The sequence below is a fragment of the Atractosteus spatula genome, chromosome 6 (assembly GCF_055471065.1).
Source record: "Atractosteus spatula isolate fAtrSpa1 chromosome 6, fAtrSpa1.hap1, whole genome shotgun sequence".
NCBI lineage: Eukaryota > Metazoa > Chordata > Actinopteri > Semionotiformes > Lepisosteidae > Atractosteus > Atractosteus spatula.
The window spans coordinates 32,691,104-32,713,001 of record NC_142711.1 but is presented as its reverse complement, the minus strand read 5'-3'; the positions used below and the strand labels follow the sequence as shown (position 1 = coordinate 32,713,001).

At 36.5% G+C, this 21,898-nt stretch overlaps 1 protein-coding gene across 6 annotated transcripts in view; it reads right to left on the bottom strand.

The window, feature by feature from the left end:
• Nucleotides 1–21,898, bottom strand: part of guk1a (guanylate kinase 1a) — a 31,386-nt gene that overhangs the window by 6,106 nt on the left and 3,382 nt on the right. For 2 of the 6 annotated variants that reach the window (XM_088919765.1, XM_088919763.1), the window contains exons 2-5: nucleotides 8,316–8,429; nucleotides 6,824–6,865; nucleotides 4,870–4,944; nucleotides 1,380–1,476 (exon numbers count right to left, since the gene is read on the bottom strand). In XM_088919765.1, the coding sequence (XP_088775891.1) occupies nucleotides 1,380–1,476; nucleotides 4,870–4,944; nucleotides 6,824–6,865; nucleotides 8,316–8,429 (328 nt within the window). Of the gene's footprint in view, nucleotides 1–1,379; nucleotides 1,477–4,869; nucleotides 4,945–6,823; nucleotides 6,866–8,315; nucleotides 8,430–11,639; nucleotides 11,707–21,898 lie in introns of those variants that run through there. The other 4 variants (XM_088919768.1, XM_088919767.1, XM_088919766.1 and 1 more) reach the window with 3 other exon arrangements.

The following is a 21,898-nucleotide window of genomic DNA, read 5'->3' as shown; positions in this document are numbered from 1 at the left end:
ATGCTGAAGATACAATCAAAGTCTGCAAAAACATTGATTCATGCTCTAAAACAAAGTTAAATTCTCTGCATGTTACAAAAGTCTAGCCTGTATTTTCTTTCCAACACGATCTAACTTGGGAGATTCCTAATTAATTCACCCAAGCTGTTGCTTTCCAAGAGCTCCACATTACACATTTTTAACTATCTTACTTCAGGAAACTACATTCAACCTCGAAACCAGTGAAACTGAAATACACTCATATGAAAAGTAAGGATGAACCTACAAATCTTTACTGGACAGATTTACATTTCCAGTAATCCAATTACTTTAGGTATCAAGGATACATCTTTCAAAATCATCTTGAATTGTCCAGGATTTGCAAAAGGAAAACAGCTTTTTTCCTCTAACAGGCCTGCTTTGATGGACACTAACACTCTTGAACTTTGACATGGCTAGGATTAGCAGTAAGAAACAGTTAAGACCCCGGACTAATTATGTTTTCAAATGTTCCTTTAAACACCGACAGCTGTTCTCAACAGATGACTTAAGGCTGTTCTGCGCTTAAGAGCGGTAAGTTGTAAGTCAAACAGACTGACAGACGTGCCATCGCTTAGTCCCAATAAGAACTTGTAGATGAGGTATAAGAAATATTACGTTTGTTCCATGTTTTGCAGTGTAAGTGGAATCACAAACTAATGTTTATTTGTAACATGTTTTTTAAAACTGTATTTTATATACATTTTAAGTTCCATTTACAATACGGATTTGTCTCTTAAAACTTGTTACAGCCACTTCATGATATTTTACTTTTGAGGTTGGGGAGCTGGCTGCACAGGAACAAGAAGTTAATTACACCAGAAAAGGAAATAGGAAAAAGAGCATCTGAACAAGTCGAAACATTCTGTTCTTTCTACTTTTCAGCATATAATTAACTTCTACTCGTTCCATGTTTTCAACCTGTGAGCAATGCCAGTAGTAGCGGAACCAAGAAATGGCAGCATACAATACATTGTTTTTGATTGCAGTTTTTGCTGCAATTATCTTCTAAGTTTGAAAACCTTTTTTTCTACAAAACTAGTCTGTTTGATTGTTTCCAGACGTATACACTTAGAAATCTCAAGTGTGACACTTTGCACACTGAGAGATAAAATGTCCACATTAAAAATAAGTTGTGTTACAAGCACTACTGGTATATATCCCGACCACCAGGCAAATTGGTGATCTTGGCTAGTGAGAAATGATAATTTCTTGACTACAATAAATTTACTGGAACCTTATGTACCAAATGGTGTTTGCCCAAAACTTACAGAAGAGGTGAATATGGAAAAACAGCTTGACATTCCAAAATGTGGTCTACTCAACAAAGGAAAAAGTAGCAAGAAATTGATCCCACATACCTTGTTCCATAGATGTTACCAGAGAACTCTGCATTCTCGATGAATTCCCCAGAATCTATAGCTTTCTGCATTGCCTCTCTTGACACATAATGGTAATCTTCAGTGGAAATGGGAAAAAAGAAAAGCCATTGTTCATATGAACGAGAAGCAGTAACATGAACAGCAAAGAAGCGGCTTCTGCTTGGTGAAAGTAATGAAAGAGCTCACTACGAAAAAAATGACACAAAATACAGCCATAAGCCATTCAGAAAGCGGTTTATCCAAGTTCATGTCTCTCACACCACTGATTTCACAGGTAGAAGTGAATAACTTCGTGGAAGCATGACTGTCTTCTTATAAGGCGGGGGTCCACATTTCTCCTTCAAGTGACCTCCTAGAGCTCTAATAGTTTAGGGAACAGATTACTGGCTTTTTGTGGAAATATTACATACTTTTTTTGTATTTTGTACTGCAGAAGTGCATTTTTATCATAAACTACTTATCTAAAAGAAGCCAGATATTGATTAAACATCATGAGCTTTCCTTTTGTAGGACCATTTAAAAAACAGTTATTTTTCATTTTCAATTATCCAAGATCGGCACATGATGCCATTTTTACCATCTTTTCTAGATTAATCATCTACAAACTAGGTATGAAAAGGTGCCCAAATTCTAGTTTGTGTGACCTTTGTGGATGTGGATGAGTCTTTATGTTGTTTAAGGCCATAGCAAACTCAAGCCTCCTTCCTGAATTTAAGATACTTAAGCAATTGGACATGGTTGCATTTCAAGACAAGCAAGTTCTCCGAGTTTTCCTGGAAACCTGATAAAAGCCTTTCTAAAGCCTTTGTTTACATCTCAGTGATGTTAATAGAGTCTTAATACAGGAAACAAAAGGACAATTCTAAACATGCTGTGGTAGGCCAGCAGTAATGAGGATTGCAGTTTCAGCTGACCTGCCACTACAGGTTTTTAGAACCTCTATTACCTGTAAATAGGTTTGTGTGTGGTTTATTGATTAAAAAGACTCCTTGCACAGTACTTCTGCTGACCATCATGATTAAACCTGATGATCAATACTCAGCTCTCAGGGGCCACCTGGTTAGATGTAGGCTTGTCACATGTCTGACATATGTATGGCAAGTTTTAATTCTCCCATCCTTTTTTTTTTTTACCAGTTGACAGGACTGATTGGTTTTCTTCCCACTCACCTTACTGAAAAGATGACCATGTCATTTGATAAAATAGAATTGTTAAGACTTCCCTGCATTTCACTTACAAAATTTAGATTCCACATTTTTCCAACAGCGTTACAAGAACAAACTTAATAGTATCTCAATATTTCTAACATAATGTACAGTTTACAGCGAATGCTATTAACTGTAATCTTCAATGTGTTTATCCATCTCTAGGCTATCGGTATCTTAAGTGCCCAGCTATATTCTAATATGTTTACATAAGTAACTATTAATAAAAAAACACACACAACTTACACTAAAACACAGAGTAAGCAGTAACATCCAACAATAAAAGATTACATTTTTGATTGCCTGCATTTTCTACTCTATACAACGACTATTTCAAAATCACTGAAACAACAATCATTTCTAACAGTTTCACTCTGAAGTGATCTCGTTTTTATTGATGTCTGTCACAATTAGTCTAGGGAAGCAGTTTTGCAGGGAACATCCTGCTCCATAACTGGAAATCTAGAATAATTCCGATGTTCAAAAAGTGTTACATGAAGGTTTGACATATAGTACTAGTCTCTCATAATTAGAAATGTTACCATTAGTCCTAAAGGGATACTGTTAGCAATAGCAGAATTCTTGAGGAAAACGGTAACAAAGAGAGTAAAGCTATTTAGCTACTAACTACACATCAACATACTGACAATCACAACTAAAGAAGAAAACAAGATAAAGATTGAAAAACATAAGCAAGTAACCAGTTTTTGTGTTATCTATAGTTAGCAATCTAGCAGTAAGATTGTTTTTCTTTCAATAGGATGACACCCATTTATCCTCTCAGAAAAGTGTTTAATTTGTACTGGACTTTGCACAGAGATGCAGCCGAGCCAAATCATGGAACAAACAAATGAAAGCCCTAGTATTTTTTTTTAACTTGGAAATAAAGAGGGGTTAAAACGATCAAAAACAATTTAAATGATACCTAACGTCTTTAAGGATGACTTGGGGGCAAAAACAGTTAATTTCTTGCCCTACATGAGCACCTGAACTCTTGAATATGCTGTGTACACCACAACTCTGAGCTGGCAAGTTCAAAGGGGTTGTGATCAGATAATTTTACAGTCCAGTCTACCTTCTGTCAGCTCTAATAGGGCAAGTCTATTAAGGACAACATCAATGTGTACTGGCTAGGGCTCTGGACTTCCAATCGCAAGCTTGTGGGTTCAAATCTCACAAAGGATACTTGTCACTAATGCAATTAAAGAGGATTCAATGATCTTTCCAATAACCCAAGGTGATACCAAAACTGTACCACCTTCTGCACTGTAAAGTAACATGTTCTAAATTCATTTGGTAGATTCCTCCTTATTGCATCGGAATGGGACTTCTTTTATGAATCCCCATATGAATTCAGCAGCAATCTACAATTCCATAATTGTTAAAACGTATCCAATCACTGCAGTATTGTGTGTAGTACTGTGCCTTTATTGGAAAAAAACATTCCATATACGAGCTATATATGAATTGATTGCATTGAATTTTTCACAATGACAGCTCCAAAGTAACACCCTCTTATACTATAGATGTATGAAACCCATGATTTCCATCACGGGGAAAACCTTATCATGTCTTATGCTCAGTTAGAGGACCAATTTTGAAACTATACTATGCATTTATTACTTTTGCTCAAGCAGAAAAGGACCATTTTCAGGAAATCAGAATTAATAGGACCACAGTTTTACCATAAACTTCAACCACTGTGAACAGGCACTACAAAGTTTGCCTGTAGGCTCAGATGAATTTAGTGCCGATTTTTCCCTTGTTAAAGAAAATGTGATTGATTAAGATGGTTGTCTGGAAAACACATAGATCAAACACTTTGAGGATAATAAATGGGCTCCCTATTATCGAAACAACCTGGGGGGGGAGGGTATTAATGCTTACAATGAGTACTGAAGGTAATGACTATAATCAGAATAAACTATAAATCCTTAGGTGTTCTGAAAGGTGGATGTAGGTGTCCGCTCTTTTCGACAAGCAACAAGCACAAGCAACCCCTAGAAAGAATCAAAGGGGGCTATTTTCAAAAGCTTTTTACTCCAAAGTGCAAGTTTTGCCATTCTGAGTAAGAAGAACACATACTGTAGGTATTGATCCAAAGCCAGAGAATACAGCACAAAAAAATCAAACTGTAATTTGTAATATTCTCTGACAATTTTTGTCCTTTCAGAAGTTTAACCCTAAGGCTTATGTTCTGAACTAACTAAAAATAATTTGATCAGCTGCATAAGAATTTCTAAACCAAGATAAGGAGTTAACACCTCTAGCTGATGAGAGGACGTCTGCTAGGGGCAATAAAGTTGTCGCCTCAAGAAGGATAGGGAGATATTTCAAGCCTATGGAGAAAAAAGGGTACAAAAAAAGAAGTTGAGCTCTTTTTTACAAAGTGAGACATGAATTTGAGTTCTGGGCTTGAAATGATGGAAAGAGCATCAATGCAGTACACTTGGGAGTAAGAAGCGCTATTTTTTTTCACACTGTCACTGGAATGAAGCAAAAAAAAAAGACTAGATGCCAAAAGGAAAAACACATTTATTCTGCTACGCAACACTAGTATGAAGAAAGTTTTCTTGGCACAATACAAAAGATCCACAGAAGTATTTATTCCAGGATGTAACCTGCAATCCCGTTTTTTCACTGTTTAGCTGAAGAATTGTCTGCATCATTAAATCATAGCCTCAAATTCAACCGGCTGTATATCTGAATAACTAATAAGAGGCAAAATTTTCAGATAGCAATACAAATACAGTACAGTGTAAGTACAGTGGAAAAAGAACTAAACCATGATAAGTGAATTTATCAATGTTTGAAAACTATGAATATTTGAAAAAAAAACGATGACAGTATTAGTAATCCTTAGTAGTAATTCTGTTCACGTTCTACAGCAGTGATATAGCAGCTCTATATATTCCTCTTATCCATAAAGGGGAGTTATGCAAAGGAATAATCAATACATTTTACAGGGTGACAAAGTGAGATATAGAAAAAGTGAGATATAGGAAATAAGAGAAGCAAATATTGTTGATTTTCAACTGTCAATGCCAACTTTTACTACAATAAATATTAATATGTATGTCATGTGCCAGTTTCTCAATTATCAGTTAAAAATACCCGCTTACATCTGCCCAATATGATTTGACTTCTGCTTTAGTACCTTAAAGACACGTAGCCCTGTTAGTATAAATATTGAGGCAATCAAATGATTTTCAATTTAATCTTCAATTTCTCATTTAGTGTTATATACTTAAGGACTTTCTAAGGAACCAACAGCTCTTCTCAGAAAGTGCCAAAACACTTAAGTACCCCAATGCCATTTCTACTACAGTATAAGTGAAATGAAAAGAATCCCTGACAAGATAAAAATGAAACACTGGTCTTGGTGACAGAAGGTGCCAGGAAATGGCTTTGTTCCAAGACCTCTTCCCATTGAAGTATTGTCTTTACATACATACTGTATGAGAAAACCTACACATTTCCAATTTTTCAAAAGTCCCTAAAAAGAAAACATGCCTAAAAAGTTAAAAAAAAAGATTGAAAACTGGTGCAAATGTATCTAATCTTTTTGAACTGAAAGAAAGAACTAAGTCTAAGCTTAAATACACTCATCACGCAGTTAAGTTCTAAAAAAATCACAAAGTACAAAACTATAGTGAAACTAATATGAGAAGTTTATGAGAACTTAATTGATTCATTTCCGTTTTATTAGGCAGAAAAGAAAATAATATTTTTGCGATCAAAGAATTACAAGATTAGCTTCATAAGATTAATCTCAACATGTTCATACTGTGTTCTTCAAAATAAAGAAATATTCCTGTACATGCATACTGTATCATGTGGTTAGTAATTATTTTAAATGGCCTTAATAGCTGTGGCCCTCGTGCAATGCCAGAGCTTACTGAAGGTATGCATTACCTATTTGCCAAACATGTTCCCATATTCAGATCTGCAAATAAAAATGTTTGGGGTCTTTTCGTACCTATGGCAATAAGAAGAAAAGTTCTGGAGTTGACAAGGTATCATAATACAAAAGTCTGAGGGAGATCTAAGCAAGTTAAATGGATAATTCTAAAAAAATACTGAAATCTAGAAAAAAGCTTTTTTGTGCTACATTTGAAGTGCTTAATGTAAAACACTGTTAAAATGCAGTTTAAAATGAAGATAAATCAAGGGAGTATTGAAGTAAAATTAATATTGTATATATGCAGGAATACTCACCTTTGCCGTTCACCTCTCCAGGTCGGGGGTTTCGTGTTGTATCTAGAAACGAAAGACAGAGTGAGTTTATCAGAGCTCTTTAGTGGTTAAAAGCTACAGAAGAACTGGTAAGCCATTCTTTCGCTCAACTCTTAAATTCAGCTACTGGAATCTTATTCCATCTGCTACAGAAATAGAAAACAGCATATTTAAAAACTTCAGTGTTTCTTTTTGATTTATTCTGGTAGGGCTATGTTTTAACTTCTCGCTACAAACGAACTGTCTAGAGATAAAAGCAAAAAAAATCCAAAGTGGTATTTACTAAGAATATAGTAAGGCCCATTCTGAATGTTCTATCCACATTGTCAGGTGAAGCTTATACTATATATCATAGTTTGTTTACCAAAAACTTTATAAGATGTACAATTAAAAATACAATAGAATTTTCAGATACATTAGTTTCCCACTTTTTACAACATTTTTAAGGTAATTTTGTAGTAAAAAACATAATGCAGTTATTATAGTTGAAAATTAAATTCCAACACAAATATTCACATTTTTCTGAATCTTGCCAATGTATTAATTTGATCATCTTTGTAAACATCCTTCTACAGAAGTGGTGGATGGGAATATCAAAGGGCTGTGCTCAGGATCAGTAGGTTTCTGAAAGTCTTGCATGCAATATCAAAAGACAAGTGGCAGATCAGCTACTCTGTCAGTATCAAAGATCCACGCATCAGTTATCAGTAAGCTGCTTAGTCTGATGATGACGTACGCAGAACACCAGAGCCAATCCCGGAAGCATAGTGTGCAAGTTCAGAGCACAGGACCAGCCATCTGATCAGCCCATCACAGGGCCACAGAGAAATGACAGATTTAGAAGAGGCGGTCAAGCCCCGTCTGCATGTGCGAAGTTGGAGGAAACTGGAACAATGGGTGACAAATTATGGAAAGTGAGGAGAACATGCAAACTCCAAACAGATGTCAGAGACCAGAATAAAATACAGGAGCCTAGAACTGCAAGGCTGCAAAGCTAACCATCATGCCACTGTTAAAATGCCACTGACTTCTCATTGCCTTGGTTACTACTTGGTAAATGTCTTGACTGAATGTTTTGACAGTACAAGGCAGTGAAGAGTTTCAGAAACCTACTGATCCTGAGAACCCCAGAGAGCCACCGAGCTAAACTAGCACTTCAAAACACAGTGCCATGCCACGCCAGAAAGCACAAATTGAACAGAAAGGCAAACGGATAAAGGAATAAAAGATACACAGACCATTACATTTAGAGGAATAATAGATTATTTCATGCTTGTAAATTTCCGAAAGAAATGGAAAAGGTTCAGATCCTTTAACAAACACAGCACAGACTCCAAGCAGACAGGATGTACCTGAGAACTACAGAAAGTTAAGGCAGAAGATAAGGCAAAGCTTCACACAAGAATGGTGAGCCTGAGGCTTAAGGACGTACAAGGCCATACTGGGGAAGCCAAGACCCCTGAAGTATACCTACGTGAGACGCTGAAACCGAAGACCCCCTCGTACTCCTTGAGCAACCGTTTGAGCAGGGTGCTTTTTCCAGCTCCAGATGGCCCGCTCAGCACCACAGGTCTTGGTCCTGCCATCGCTAGAGGACAAACAGAGAGATATCAGAGGCTATCTAACATAAGTCAATACTACTTTTACCAAACTCTTCCAATTCAAGGCTTTTGATTTCTCTGATATTCCCATATCAAATTAAAAGCATAACGACAGAAACTAAGGTCAGATACAAATGTAAAAACAGCAAGATGGTTCAGCAATTTGCTCTTTATATTGCCGGGGTCACTTTAAAGTACTGCCTTTCAATAAATATTACTGGAAGAGTATCTTTTTTTTAAAGAAATCAGGTGTGTCTTTACCTACAAATTAGCCTTGTAATTATTAGCTTTCCTTGAACAACAGGTACCACATTGGAGTTGAGTTGAGTTGGAGTTGAGAGGTCTGTTAAGTTGCTGCAAGCAACTGATCAGATTCCACAGCACTGAACTATGACCAGGATGTTGGCTATATATTCCTGCAATGTGAAAGATTAGCTCGGATAAGACAAGCATAGGTGGGGACAGAAAATGTGTTTTGGGTTTAGCTCAGAGTACATCTTAATAGTGTCACCTCAGGCCAGCGAAAGGATTAAACTGAGACTTGACCTAAAAGCAACTAAGAACATAAGAAAGGTTATAAATGAACAGTGGCCATTTGGCCCATATAGGTAATTTGTCCTTACCTAAGATGTTACAGTATGCACCTTAAGAAACAAGATCTGTATGTCTGCTTATCTACCAATGAAAGGTTTATAAGATAAGACATAGCTTCAGACTTTTAATACTCTTCCACATCAACTCTAACAACATGCTTTAAATAAACATTTCCTTTGTTTTCCTGTTTGAATGTAGCAGTCCTACTACAAGGTATAGGACTGAGAACTTAGGAAGGCCATACTGTGCAAGCCTAAAGTGTCATGACCAGAAATCCAATAATTCTATTCAATTAAATTCAAATCAAGCTTTATTGTCCCCTAGGGGAAATTTGTTTTACGGCACAGTCAAGCACAACACAAGAGAATACAGTAGTGTTACAGGAGAAAAGAAACAAGAGACAAGGTAGTCACTTTGCGTTCTGAAAAGAGAAGAAAGAAAACACAACGTTTTGGCCATGGAGCCTTCTTCAGGTGTGAGCTAACACCTGAAGAAGGCTCCACGGCCGAAACGTTGCGTTTTCTTTCTTCTCTTTTCAGCATGGAATAAACCTTTTACTTGTTCCTTTGCAGCCTATGCATGGTGACAAAGCTACCCACCTGAACAGTTACTTTGAATTGTTCAAGAGTGTAATTGCAGTGGGAATGAAAGATTTCCTGAGTCTGTTGGTTTTACACCTGGGGGCACAGAGGTGTCTCCCAGATAAGAGAAGTGTGAATTCACAATGGAGGGGGTGAGACACACACTCCCTGATGCTTTTGGCTTTCCTAGTCAACCTCTGTTTGTAAAAGATGCTTAAATTGATTTGATTAATCCTGATTATTTTGTCACTTATATTCAGTAATTTACCCAGCCTATTACAATTACCGGTAAGGTTGCCAAACCAACAAGTGAAGCAGTATGTTAAGACACTTTCAATGATTTGTAGAAAAGTGTAAGGATAGTTTTATCTGCCTTAAAGTAGAAGAGTCTCTGTTGGCCTTTTTTATAGAAAGTGTCACAACTTTTTAAAGTTTTTGTCAATGACCAGTCCTAAATACTTATAGTCATCGACAATTTCAACAGGCTGACCATCAATTGTAGTGGGTTGAGGGAGTGTGGTATTTTTCCTAAAATCAATAACCAGTTCCTTTGTTTTTGAAAATTTTCCTTTCCTTTGTTTTTGATAATTTGATAATACTACTGTGGTTTCTAAACTTAAAATGGTACAATTGCAGATTTTTTAAAAACTACTGCAATAACGTTAACATATTTTAGCTTCTTTTCTGCAATGTGTATACAGTCTTACATTATTAATATACATTTATGGGAAACACTATACAGATGACATTATATAATGTTGAAATAATCTATTTAAAACAGATGGAGTAGAACATAGCATGAGCTACCTGCTACCAGAAGATGTGAAGGCTAGACAACAGAAGAACATCATTTTTTTATAATTATTTGACTCACCACAAAATAAAGCATATTACAAAGGGAGTCACTTTTTAGGTTTTGATGAATAGGTCTATATGTAGATTAAAAAAACTTGAAACTCAGTGACTTTTTTTTTTACTTCCAGTAATATTCACACGTATTTTGAGATGCCAATATTTAATTAAGTTAACCAGCACAAACATGCAGTACAGACATTTACACAGAGTTTTATTCTCCTACCCACTTTCTGAGACATCTCAATTTCTGGTCTTCAGATGTGACAGAATAAACTAGGAACACCTAATGTATTAAAATTGCACATTCATTCTAACAAACCACAAATTACAAATTTAGCCACAAAGGTAAAATCATTAAGGATGAAACATGGTCTTAAACATGCTAAATTTAGAATTGTGAAACTCTAAACTTTAAAAAAAAGACTTGAATAATATTTTAAATAACACCAGCATTTTAAAGTTATAGAACTACAGAGGACTAATAACTAGAACTGCCTCAAATATTCAAGTATTCAACCTAATAAAAACTCACATTTAAAGATTTAGATTCACACACACAACAGTTCCTACTTTTCTTATTTTTAAAACTCATCAGCACAGATATGTCAAAAACAACTCTCTCACAACACAGTATGTATAATCAAAATGATATTTTAATCTAGAATCACAGAGGTATTAAAGCAGACCTTTCTTCAATTCACTAATGACAAACATGGCACACTATGGCTATTTCAGAAGATAAACATCCTGGATCTTATCATTGTTGCAGACTTTAAAGGATTAAATTTCTGAAGACAGACATCACGCATAACGAGGACTAAACTCTTCCAGAAACAAGTACAAACACCTGTGCATGTGTCATTAAACTGAAAGGAAAAGGAAAAATATTACCAGACTTCTAGAACAAAGACTAAGCGTTTAGTCTTTACCAAGTGTAGATGTTTTTGTACAAGGAAGTATCTAAATCCTACCTGGGAGACAACCAATTGTACTCTTGTGTACCTACAGTACATCAGAGCAACAGCCAAAGGCACTCACCCGCATTCTAACAAAGCACTGGACTCTACAATAACAATAGCAAGACGTATGTCATTGATGCAGGCAGTAACCTTTGTACTGTAATAGACACAGCTCTTTGTCTGCAAATACAGCTCCTGTTTATCTTACCTTGGGTGTGGAATATCTGATTCTGAACACCAAGAGTGTTGTGTATGTGAGGAAGCAGCAGCTCTGAATGAATGCAAAGTCAGTGCGGAGGCAGACCTAGGGAGGGACGCAGGGGCGGCCTGCTGTCAGCACTGATTATCACTTCCCCTTTTCAGCACAGCCAGTGGAAATCCAGCAGACCAGCCTTCTGCTAATCTGCATCTGCTGTGCACACATTTAACTCTGCATGTCTTCCCAGCACATTCTCCTCACACTATTTAGTTTACAAACACATGATAGATGGCCAACTTTGTACCAGAAATCTATGGCATCTGTTGCTTAACAAAAGATTTTAAAGGAAGGCATTTTAAAATGGCCTCCTTTTAAATAAATCAGTGACCGCTCTGCTGGTATTAGAAGTCAGAGCTCTGAACTCCTGGCCAAACGATTGAGGGTAGAAATCCCAGATGGGGCACTACTGCTCTTGTACCCCAGAATAAGGTACTTTAGCTCAGGTTACTCCACCAAACCCAATCATTTAAATGGGTAAATGAAATCTGTATGTAAGAAAGTAAAAACGTGTAACTTCATAATCTGTATTATATGCATAAAGTATCAACTAATTTTAAATATTTCAAGTAAATGCTGCAGCATATAGGAAATTAAATATTCCTGACATTTAGCTACAGTTCAGATTATTTTTAGATGATAATAAATTGTATCACTGATTAGAATTACTCCTTCTAGCTCCATTGAGTGTCCTGAAATAGTTTTACTTCTTATTTGCTTACTTCTATTTTGACTAATGCAGTAAGAAATTGCATAGGGTGCTTCTCCTCTACAGTCAAAAATTTAAAGAATATAGGTCTATATACAGTAATAGTTTTAGTTATGCATGTGTAGATATTGGGTTACAAAACCTGAAATAAAGGTTATTTCTCTCATAAAGTAAAGTTTACAGACATCTTAATTTACTCACAACAGCTTAAGCTTATGGCTTTGGACACTGGGTCTAAGACCATACATAACAGTGAATCCCATTAGACAAGTTATGCATATTAAGGGTCTAGTGCATAGGTACAAACACAAGGCACTCGGGCTTCTCCACTGAACTGTATCCTGCATCATGTAAGGAAGACTTTTAAAAGAGGTGAGGTGGACTCGAAATGACTCTTGGAATACACTCAAAGAATAAGTCAGCTTAGCCGATGGACAAAGATAACCCAGTGTGCTTCAAACCTGTTAAACCCCTATGGCATTATATTATTTTAATCATCATCAGTTCCCTTTGATTTGTAATAGTGGCAAAATATTGGTAAAAGTAATGGCCAAAATAACATCAAGACTCCTATCATTAATACCATTTAAAATGACAGGCATGCCTGAATTAACCAATCTGCATTAGAGCCCCAGGGGGCCTTTTTATTAATCAAGAGAGAAACAAAACAACTTTGGGCTTTTCTGTTGGCTGAATAAGATATCATAGCTTAACAGAAAGAAGCACCAATTTACTGGTACATTTAGGAGGACTGTTTTATCTCAATGTGTCTAGTAATCAAAAATACTTTGTTCTACAAAATGAAAATTATTTAAGGCTAAGAAAAAATACTGAACAGCTCTTTAAAGTGCTGAAACAGAGCTTTTTTTTTGTTGCCTTCAGCAATCTGATTCTACAAGCTCCACACTTCAAAATGTGGATATTAATCTTGGTTATGTTGTCCAGCTCCTGCATATGCGATGCACTGTGCTTGCACGGACTAAACAGAACTCAGGTGAGTCTATTACCTTCCTGATCTGTGAGGCCAAGTAAAATAAGAAACCAAAATCATCACTGACAGTTTCTGTTTTCTCAAAATGGCTTAGAGATGTACTGGAGTGTAGCTAAACATTTTGGCATCTTCTCCAAGATTCATTCTCGACCTGAGATTTATTTAACAAAAAAAGCTGTGGTTTAAAAACATGCGATCTTGAGTATTTGTATTAAATATGGAAATAGCGCAACATCTTTACTTCAGTTTACCAATTTCAAATGTGGAAGTAGAGTGGTTATTTTCCCAAATGAAGTGAAGGCAGAAATTAGCATGCTTATCTTAAAGTCACTGCAATAAAAGCAACCTGATCAGAAAACTTATATATTGTTTGAGTTAATGTTTCACTTATTTGCAAAATAACCAATAAAAGTGGGCTTAAATCAGCCAACTAGAACATGTAGATACAAGTCACCAATTAGAATTCCTCAGTGTCTTTTTGGAGAAAGCGCAATGACATTCCACAGAGCCCCAAACTGGTCAATCTGGCCCTGACTACAGGGTGTGGTCCGTTTAAGAAGATACTACAAGTCACAGTTATTTAATGTTTTTAACAATGTTTAAGTAAATGATTCACATGAATGAAATGTGCAGAATGTACACTTTAAAACACCAAAAATGTTGTAGTCCACTCCTTCAGATTCATTACAATATTACTGCCTATACCTACTCCACCCAGTAGCCCAAGAGGGAACACTCCACCCATCCAGAGGCCATATTCTTCTGCCACTGGGAATTACGGTTCTTTTGAAGAACAAACCACTAAATTAAGTAGGCTGAGTAAAGGAATCAAAAGGTCTTTTGATCTTTCCCAGTATTCCTCAGAGTTCTAACTAAACTTTTCCTAGCGAGACCCACTGATAAAACCACAATTGTACATAATATTCTAACTGATGCTTTAAGGTGTGTTATGTTAAAATTTATAATATCCTTTGATTTAAGGGATGTATACGGCATACTCTGAACACATCCCTAACATTATGCCTCTGAATTTGTTTACATAGTCTGACCCACATAGATCCAAAGATTCTTGATTTGTTTTAAGTTCCAGAGCCTGAATACTCTTGGATATGTAGAACAACATATCCACTATTCAATCTTTCCTGTCTCTGTGAAACAGTGTATCCACTAATGTTACATACCTCTTCCTCATTATAGATTACCAAGGTTTCTGTGATTCCAGTAACATCATAATTTCCTGCTAATGTGGAAGCTATTATTTTATCCAGTTGGTTCCTGATGGTCCTTGCCCTTTGGTATAAGCACTTGATCATCTGACCGTTTGTTTTATTTTCTCTTCAACTTTGTTTCCTACGTAACTTCTTTTTCAATTAGCTTTGGGTTCTCCTTCATTCCATTCTATTTTAAAGGTTTCTGAATTTCTATGTGGATTCTTGTGCCAAGATGACTGATGTCCATCTCATTTAAATGGAATTAGCCATGTCTGTACATATGTCCTTTGCCATGGAAAGGTTTCTAGTGGCTCCGAAATCTGAAGCCTTCTTCTGCACATTATATACTCATCCATACGTTTTACATTTGGAATTGTTCACCTTTGCCCAGTGCTGGCAGGATTCCTGGGAAACATTAATTTCTGTTTTTTAGTTTCTTGCCTAGTTGTTTAAATATGTTTAGGATGCAAAGTGTGCAGTTTAATCCAATTTCATCTGCGCCCCTTTGGATAACAATAGCTAGATTGTCACCTGTCCTAGCAAGAACCCTGTGGAACCTTTGTATAATATCAGTTTCCTTAGCTCTAGGAAGACAGTAAGCTGTTGTTGTCTGATGGTCTCTGGTCAACATCTCAGTTGCAGTGTTCTACAGAATGAAGTCTCCAACAACCACCTGTTCTGTTTTGGGATTTTTAGCAATGGTGGTGTCCTGGCCTTTGCCCCTGTTTTAATTCAAGAACTGGTTGAATGAGATCCTTGGATTAATCCACTTCTACTGACCAAACAGGCTAGATGAGCCAAAAAGTCTCCTGTGGTTTGTGACCTTTCTTATGTTCTTATGATTTAGAACTCACAGTTAATAGATGCAGGCCATCATGCAAATTCAAATAACTGTTTGTGGATAAAATTATCCAAAAAGACTTTGTGCAATATCAAATGCAAGTTATCCGAAGCTATATCTTGTAATAGGCAGAGAGCTGTCAGATCTTTTTTGGTTACGTAGAGGCTTCTGAGAAATACATCACAAAAAAGTACTTTTTCAACAATATGTCTTGTCCTTAGCTGGATTAAACAGTATGCTATTTAAAAAAGAAACAGTTTATACAGTGCCCGTAGAAAGTCTATACACTCTTGCCAAAGTAGCATATTTTGTGGGACATCCAAAGAAGGCTCCACAGCTGAAACGTTGCGTTTCCTTTCTTCTCTTTTCAGCATGGAATAAACCTATTACTTGTTCCTTTGCAGCATACACATGATGACGAAGCTACCCACCTGAGCTAGTCATAACTAAGATGCTCTCCCTACACAGCAGAACATGCACTCAATAAATTCAATTCAATTAATAAATTAAATTCAATAAAAAATGCCAACTTGCTGCCACTGTCAGGTTAAAAGTTAAAATTATTTAAGTATTTTACACATATCAACCTTCGCACAAAACACAGTTGAACAAGTAATACAAGTCTATCTTCTCTACACTATTAGTAAAGCTTTCAAGAATGGAGGTCTTTATTTGTTTAGGAACCATTTTTTCTGTCAGATTTTCCCATTTGTGTCTGTTAAGAATGTTGCAGGATTAAGGTGTGTAAAATATTTGAAATAGCATGACAAAGCCTTTAAAATAACGAAACTGAAGTGTATCAAGAGCTGTTCCGCTTCACTAATGAGACCGGGCCCACATAGATCACTAAAACAGGTAGGTCTACAAGCTCCTGTAATTAGTGTCATTCTGACCTGAGCCGGGCTGTGTGCTAAGCCATGGCTGACCTCATTTAAAAAGGAAAACAGACAACAACAGTTACCTTAAAGAAATCACATGCCGCAAATAATCTAGCGAGGTCAACCTGTCTGATGCACATCCTTAATTTAGAGTTCCAAAATGCAGAGAATAAGCAATTTGTGTAATATGTTCAATCCCTAAAGACCCTATAGTTTTTGTTTTCTTAAACAGTTTGAATCTAAAATAGTGTCTTTCAGGATCAGCTCTACATTTCATGTTGTTTCGCCATATTGAACCTGATCTTAGGACAGTGCAGAAATACAGGATAGACAACACCAGCAAAATAAAAGTATCAATATAGGACAGTAAGAAAATGCAGTAATTAAAGTCTAACAGTAAGTAAAGATATGAAAAATAATCATTATGGTGTCAGATGTCAGCTGTCAGAAGCTGCACGTATACTAGGACTACCGGAAACCTAACAAGGATAAATGTTTGAATGGCCTACCCTTGTTTCTATGTTCTTATGCCCTTCTGTTCTATAAGAATCAATTGTAATTGACGTAAACGGTTGATTACATGAACCAAATGTAATCTTTTTATCTGCTATTCAAACCTACTTAGAAGTTTGCTTTTTCATTATTCAAGTTTGTTGAAGATAAAAAAGCACAGTACAATTCTAAGTGAGGAGGCTTTCATTTACAAATTAATCTTCCTATGTGTCTCCAACCATTTCAACATCAAGCGCTTGATATTTACTCAATGTATGTTTTGTAGCCGAGATAACATTTTCCTTATTAAAATTCATTTTAATACCATCTCAAACCATCAATGACAACACTATAATAATATACTCCATTTACCTTCATCAAACCTTTATCAGTAAGAGTGCATGGTAATTTTATCTATAAATATAGAGATCTTTTTTGACTGACTGGGTGCTCTTTTTAACATTACTTTCATTACAACTCTTTTGTTCTCCAAGAAGAATAAAATCTACATCTTTCCTATGGTTCCTGCTTTGAGAAGAAACCGGGAACATGGAAGGATTCTAAAGCCCAGGAATAAGCTGATTGTACAGCAAGTGGAATAAAATAGCTCTCAAAGAAGATTAAAGGCCTTATGCAATATAATACCCACATGATATTCTGAATCTAGATAAGATCATTTTATTGGCCATATACAATTTTTTGTATTAGGAATGTGTCTTTTTTCGCATACCCCAGCTTGCTCTCCATGAGACACAGACAGGGAGAGAAGCTTGGGGTCAGAGCGCAGGGTCAGCCATTTATACAACGCCCCTGGAGCAGTTGGGGTTAAGGGCCTTGCTCAGGGGCCCAGCAGAGTAGGATTCCTCTGCTGACCGTGGGATATGAACCAGCAACCTTCCAGCCACAGACACAGATCCTTAGCCACAGACCCCCCCCAGATATCTGACACACTGTATGCTTTTACAAAACCGAGCAATTTCATCTCTTTAGTCCTTTGAAAGGATGTGCTATATATCATTGGCACTTTTACATTTAACCAAGTGAAAATAGAGAAGGCAGGCAAATGTACACTAAAACACAAAAATAACTCAATCCTTGTCAGAACAAAGGATGTATTTAAGCAACAAAATGACTTTGCCTCACCCCTAAACAATAGCCATAGTCTAGGCTATATCTTCTAAACAATCACCATGCACCTACCACAGATTAATATTTCAATACTTCCATCTTTACAGTGTAATTAAACACACCTTCATAGAGGTTCTGTTACTTTAACCACAATCATTTCTCAGAATAAAACTTTAAATAAAGTTATACAAACTCAAAATAAAAAGTAAATCTCTTGATAATAGATGAGTGGAAAAGGAAAGGGTGGCTCATTCAAATCACCAGCCAAACCTGTTTAACAAGAAGTCCACTATACACTGTAAAATGGAGACTATAAAACACTCAGCATGTGCACATGGGCAATTTTTTAAAAGCAGAAAAAACACATCCATTTCCCCTTAAAGAGTAGGTTTGTATCTTAAATTATAACTTTTTTTTTTGCTAGGTGTAATTTGTTTTGTTTTTTTCATAGATGTACGCTGTACATAAAAAAAAATTGTGTAGCTGCGCTGTGAAATGCTGGGAGGTCAACCGTGTTTTTCTAGCTTGAACTTGCCCTTGAACTAACCATGCACAGCAGACAGTATAGAAAAACTCTGTTCTCCTCAGCATAGGAAAGATAATGTCTCTATCTCTTTGCATCTCCCACAGCTGAAGGTAGATAGCTCCCCTTCATGGCTGATCTGAGATTAGAAGAATCTAACCAGGGCAACACCATACCCGACAACCCCTGCAAAGCAGAATAACAGAAAATACTGTCAGATATTCCACTGTTACATGGGTTCGATTTCATGTTGTCTGTCCAGTAGGTCTGTACACATCCTCCACAGTCTATGACATCCTTTTTCTGTAGAAATGCTTAGCTTTCCGAAGAGGGAAAAAAAGAAAGAAATGCTGCAGGAAAATTAATCATGGAAAAACGTCTCCCCTGAAATTCTGCAAAAGTGTTTGATTTATAAAGGCAAGCACTACATTAAAAAAAAAATTAAAAACACTGAATCAGTCTTACACTGATAACAAAAAGCATTCTGTAGCCTTGCAGTAGGGAAAGATACTTCTCTGTCACATCCTGGTCTCACAGACAAAAAGAAAAAAAAAAGTATCTGAGCATATTGTGAGACCAGGCAAATAAGATGAAAGCAGACTACTCACATGTTACAGAGCAGAATGAAAAAGTGCATCCCTTCCAAAATCATCTCAGTCAAACACCTTGCCCTGAGTGGAAAGACAAAAGTGATCTCCCCAACACCTGCAGGTGACAGTGCTATTCTCTCTGCACACCACACAAGCATTTCTTACGCAAATGAGAAATTTCTAATTGGAGCTGTCAGAATCAGAGCTGCGACAATTGAATGTAGTTGCCAATGCATTTACTCAAAAGCATTTGGGGCTTAATCTCTGCTTCAGGAGTGTTTATTATACTGTAGCAGCCTCTACAAGCAAAGTCAAGTGGAAAGCACTGAATGGCTGAGACGTGACGTTGGAAACTTTGTAGTGTATTAATGTAAATCTAACGGACAAATTAGATTACTGACAGCTTTGTTGGTTGGGTTATTACCTATACAAATCAGTAACTGATCACACAAATTGACAAACAGTGGTACCAGTTTTAAATGAGATTATTAACTATATCAGTTAGGCTGTGTCTAGCCTCATTTACTTGAAAGCAAGCACTGCACAATACTCGCTGAGTATTATTAGTAAAAAAGTCAAAGTAGTCTGTAACAAAATCCATTATTTTCTGACTGCTTCTTCCAATTCAGGGTCATGGGGGAGCTGGAGCCTATTGTAACCATGTAGCTGTGTGTATGTGGTATTATTGAAAGTGCAAACTATATACAGTAGACTGGCACGGGGCTTGAGGTGTTGTTGTGTGAGTGTATTTTTGTTAGAAACTTGGAGGAAGATAACAGTGAGGGTGCCAGGGAATGGGTGAGGGTGGTATGTGAGATAGGGGAAACCATATTTTCTTTTGCACCTTACGTTTGGAAAGAAACCTGTAGGCTCACAAAAAATGCAAGTGTATTAAACTCACAGGGACTGAACACACCTACTAATCCCCACTTGGCCAGATGCTTTCTTTCTAATGGTGACCATTGAAAACCGCTTTGAACAGAGAAGACTAGAAAGGAACCTGATTCAAGTGTTCAAAATCCTCAAACACATAGACATAGCCAACCTAGCAGAAGTCTTGAGAATTAACCGGAGGATCAAAAAGGAATTGCATTTAAAACAGACAATACCAGGTGCCTCTTTACACATAGTGTTGGAGGAGTCTGGAACAAGATTCCCAGCCATGCTGTCAAAGCTGATGCCCTGGCTCCTTTTAAAAAAATGACTGGATAGGATCATTGGATAACTTAGCTACTAGCTACCAGCACCCACTCAAGCTAGATGGGCTAAATGATCTCATCTTTTTGTAAGCAGTGTATACCAGGTTTCAAAGGTAGCTTTTAAACCACTAATTTTTTAAAGTACTGAAACAATTTATCTACAGTATGATCAATTAAACAGGTGTTGTGTTCATTTACGTAATTTACAGAGCACTTGTAACAAAGATCAGAACATCCTTAAGCCCTCAAGGACCAGAGTTTCCTTAACTGAAACATTCATCCATCCATTTTCTGGGAGGGAGGGAACCGGAAACTCACGCGAACACAAAGTTTCCTCTCACACACTCCACACAGACAGAACCCCAGGGCCCCAGTGCTGCAAGGCAGAAGTGCTAATCACTGTACCACTGTGCTGTCCTGCACTGAATCATCATTTGCTTATTTGATTAAATGACCCTAATTTCTAAATAACTGGGGATTTCGGGTGACCTACAAAATAACTAGACTTTGACTCTCTCGGAATCCCATCATATGTTCTTAAAATAGCCGATGTAGTGGGGCTTTCTATTCATTAAATGCTACTGGACACAGTTAACATAAGTTAACAGAACAACTGAAGTGTACTTTGCAAATGAATGAGATGAGACACACACTTCGTTAAGTGTGCAGGATGTACCTAATATAGTAAAGACAATGAAACATGTTCATTCAGACTTGGCTCATTTAAACTTTTTAGCAGCCCAAACTATAGCAGAGTTTAAAAGGGAATATAAAGATAAGGTAAGCATAAATTTATAGGCTTAAATTACAATTTTAGCTAGACATTTGCTGTCCTGGAGCAAAGGTAAAAATGTAATATCATGGTAATATTATGGTAAGTAACATATCTTCCACAATGTCATACATTAGTAAAAGATCTAATTAGATTAGGGTCTAAAATGATGTACTGCAGTCACTAATGCAAGGCTGGAATCTAAGAAAAGAACAAGACTCATGTAGAAGAAACAGTAAATTTACAGCATATTGCCATGTTGTTTTTCGCACTAAATGAAACCAAATCAGAAACAGATACAGTTCAGTTCAATTACTATGGTAAGCCCTCTCACAAAAGCACGAAAAACCAACCTGGGAGTGCAATTTTATTTTTCATCTTTGTAAATTTCTGTATCATGATTTTTAAACAGTATGTGAACAGGAATCTAAACTCTGCCTAGCAACAGTTCATCTGGACACAAGGTCAGGATTTTTTCCTGTCATGTGTTTTTATACTCAATGAATTAAAAAAAGCTATTTCACAATTAGGTCAAACACCACGGGACACAACTGGAATCATGCCTTTACTATTTAATGCTTGTGATCAATATTTCCCACTGACAGAGTTCATCATGTGTGATTCATTAAGAGCCACATGCTGTCTGCTTCTGAATAAATGATTTATATTTAAATGTTTTAAACAAAAAGGCAAAATGGATGATTGGGCAAAATCATGGCAAAAACTGAAGTTTAAATACTGAGACGTTTAAGTATATTAAGTTCTAAATGTACTGATCAGACCTCACAGATATTATAGCCTTAGAAAGAGTTCGAAGAGCAATAGAAAAATGACTGGTTTTAAGGGACAGTCATATGTAGACAGGATGAAGGAGTGA